Source organism: Drosophila persimilis, unplaced genomic scaffold, assembly GCF_003286085.1.
Source record: "Drosophila persimilis strain 14011-0111.01,24,50 unplaced genomic scaffold, DperRS2 tig00001210-arrow-arrow-pilon, whole genome shotgun sequence".
Taxonomy (NCBI): Eukaryota; Metazoa; Arthropoda; class Insecta; order Diptera; family Drosophilidae; genus Drosophila; species Drosophila persimilis.
Window position 1 is genome coordinate 171,144 of NW_020825438.1, and position 3,072 is coordinate 174,215.

Sequence of the window (3,072 nt, forward strand, 5' to 3'; positions counted from 1 at the left end):
TGGGCCTTACCTTCTCCGGAATGTACCTTTCCTGCACAGGACTTTCACTGCCGGCAGGACTTTCCCCTTAGCAGTGGTCTCCTCTGTCTGCATTTTGTGGAAAAAAGGGTGACTAATGCGTGTGCTTGTGTGTGTCGCTGTGTGCTGGTGTGCTGGTGTGTGTGTGTGTGATTGCTAACAAAAGATTCCGGCTTTTGCGGCTGCCGGCAAAGGTCTCGTCTCTCTGCTAGCGCCGCTGCCGCCTTGCCGCTCTGCTAGCGTCTCTGCCCGCCAAGGACCTCTGCTCTGCTCTGCTCTGCTCTGCTCTGCTCCGCTCTGTGCAAGGGCTAAAAAGGACATCGAACGTCGCGTCGGGGCGGCTGTTGGGGGATGAAAGAGCGACGCAACGCCTGCCGCCGCTGCCGCCGCCGCTGCCGCCGTCGCCGGAATGATTTCCCTTTCGGTTTCGCTTTCCTTTGACATAAATAGCCGTGCGGGGCACCGCTCTCATTCATTCGCAGCAGAGACGTTGAGCGGAACGACAGCCAGGAGAACAGGAGACCGACCGTTCTTCGCCCAAAAGGAGCTTTGCCTCAGCCTCAGTTTTGCGCCTCAGTTTCTTGTTCTGTTGTTAAGTTTTTTTTGTTTGTGCTTAGTTTTCAAAAAAGTTTCCCAAGTTTCCCGTTCAATCGTTCAATCATTCCATCATTCCATCATTCATCGTTCTCCACGTTCAATCATTCTTCAATCCACGTTACGTTACGTTACGTTCACGTTTGCGTTTGCGTTTTTAAAGGTGCAACGCGTTTAAGATTTGTTGCCCCATCATTTCGTTTGACACGCGGCGGTGGCGACTCTCAGTGCAATGGCCACGCAGACACAGACACAGACACAGATACAGACACTGCTGCCACAGCAGACACAGACATCGACACTCTGCCACCCGCATAGTATTGGCATCCAGCTGCAGCACAAGGGCATGCCCCACGGTCTGGGGCTGCTCACCACAGTGGCCTCGCTGCCCCCGAAGTACCGCAGTCGCTATCTGAATCTGAAAAGCAAGTGTGAAATTCCGCTGGATCTCTCGGTGAAGCCGCCAACACCCACAATGGAGCTGCACGAGGAGGCGCTGCAGGAGGAGGTGCTGCATCCAATTAGCGACGGAACGGATGTTCCGATGGCCACCGCATTCGCTGAGGTTTACAGCAGCGAGGCCGTGGAAAAGGAGGTGCCAAAGGAGCAGCAGCGGGAGATGGAGGAGCAGACCACCATCACCCCACCGCAGAGTCCTGGTCCGCTGTTGAAGCGTAAATTGAGCGCCACAGAGGATGATGGCCAACATGCCGCAAAGCTTCCCAGAAAAAACATCGACGAAGAGGAGGAGCTGCCCTCAACGAGCAGGGCGGGGGCCCTCGTGGAGGCCACACCTGCCAAACCCATCAAAGTCTCGGACACGGCGCCCAGAACCACCAAAGCATCGACATCGGGCAAGTCCTCGTCGCGGAACAAGGCCACGCGGAAGCTGAAATTCGATGAAGAGACATCGTCCCCCGTTTCGGGTACCATCATACGACCCCTGGAGGACATCACCGACGGGACGATGCAGTACAGCAACGGGGACATTGATCCCAAGTACAACATCGTGGAGATCACCGAGGAGACGAAGGCAGAGCTGGCGGCCATCAAGAATGTCATCGGGGACTATGTCTGCCGCTTGTGTCGCATCAAGTTCGAGGATGCCTTCGGGCTGGCGCGGCATCGGTGTGCCTGCATTGTGCTGCTGGAGTACCGCTGCCCCGAGTGTGGCAAGCAGTTCAATTGCCCCGCGAATCTGGCCTCACATCGGCGGTGGCACAAGCCCAAGAAGGAGGCGGCGGGCGTGAAGAAGGAGAACCAGCAGCCAGCCGCATCGGCATCGGCGGCAGCGAAAGGAGGCGCCATCAAGAAGGCTGTTGTGGCTGAGGAGACTGCCACTGGCGGCGGCTATGATTGCTCCGATTGCGGCAAGAAGTTCAAGCGTGCGGCGTATCTCAGGAAGCATCAGCTGACGCACGCCAAGAAGGGAGCGGCAGCAGCAGCAGAGTCCGCCAAGGAGATGCCGCGGACCACCATCAGGGCGGTGTTCAAGGCCACGCCGTACAGCGGAGCCTCCTCCTCCAGCGTGGCCTCCTCCTCCTCCGCCAGCAGCACGCACTCGCACTCGACGCACGAGGATGAGGGCGTGTACGTTGTGGCCCCCACCGCAAACGGCACCAGAGCCACCGCCACAGCCGCCAGGAGCACCACCAGCAGCCACTACGAGGTCGACTACGATGCCGACTACATGTCCGACAGCAGCTCCTCGGCCTCCTCGGCGGGCTATGGCCGCCTGCAGATCGTGGAGCACGGCCTCACGGAGGAGGAGAGCATTGCGGCGGCGGCACTCACGAATCTAAGGAACTGCGCCTCCGTCATCCAGCACACAACGATGGCGCACTAAAGAGAGAGAGAGAGAGTCCCCGAGAGTCCCCGAGAGTGCACGAGAGTGCCCGAGAGTGAGTTTTGAGGTTGAGTTTTACTTAAGTTTTAGTTATAGTTTAAGTTTTAGTTATTAGCCATTAGTTATCCCCGCCCTCCCACAGAGGGGGCGGGTCTGCAGCTGAAACAAACCAAAGAATTTAGTTTTACACGAGGAAAACAACTCTTGCCTCCATTTGATCACTTAGTTACACACTAGTTAGTCGTAATGTTTATGTTTAGTTATCGATTTGGTTTCCATTCCACGAAATGAGTTCAATTCTAGTCAGAGTCTCCTTCGAACTTCCTTTGTCCCTAGTCCGTAGTCAGTGCTTAGTCAGTGTTTAGCCAAAGAATAGTGAGTGGCACTAGTCAGCTTCAATATGATCTCGTGCGCGGGAGGGCTCGCTCCCTCCCGCAGTACCTCGTACCAGGTAGCAGGCATTTCCATTACCATTTCCTTCTAGTCGTTAGGCATAGATACTCGTAGGATATCTAGTCATTTAGGATCAGAACACTCTTCTAGTCAACACATCCGTACTTTATTCTCTAATAATTTCCTCATACATCCACCCAACCATCTATGGTCATCTAAAA

The 3,072-nt window shown here is 55.5% G+C and overlaps 1 protein-coding gene across 1 annotated transcript; it reads left to right on the top strand.

The window, feature by feature from the left end:
- The first annotated feature begins 844 nt into the window (after positions 1–844).
- On the top strand, positions 845–2,458 carry LOC6603281 (gastrula zinc finger protein XlCGF53.1). Its single transcript, XM_002028221.2, has one exon. The coding sequence runs from the start codon at positions 845–847 to the stop codon at positions 2,456–2,458; it is 1,614 nt and encodes a 537-aa protein (XP_002028257.2).
- Positions 2,459–3,072: the final 614 nt, after the last annotated feature.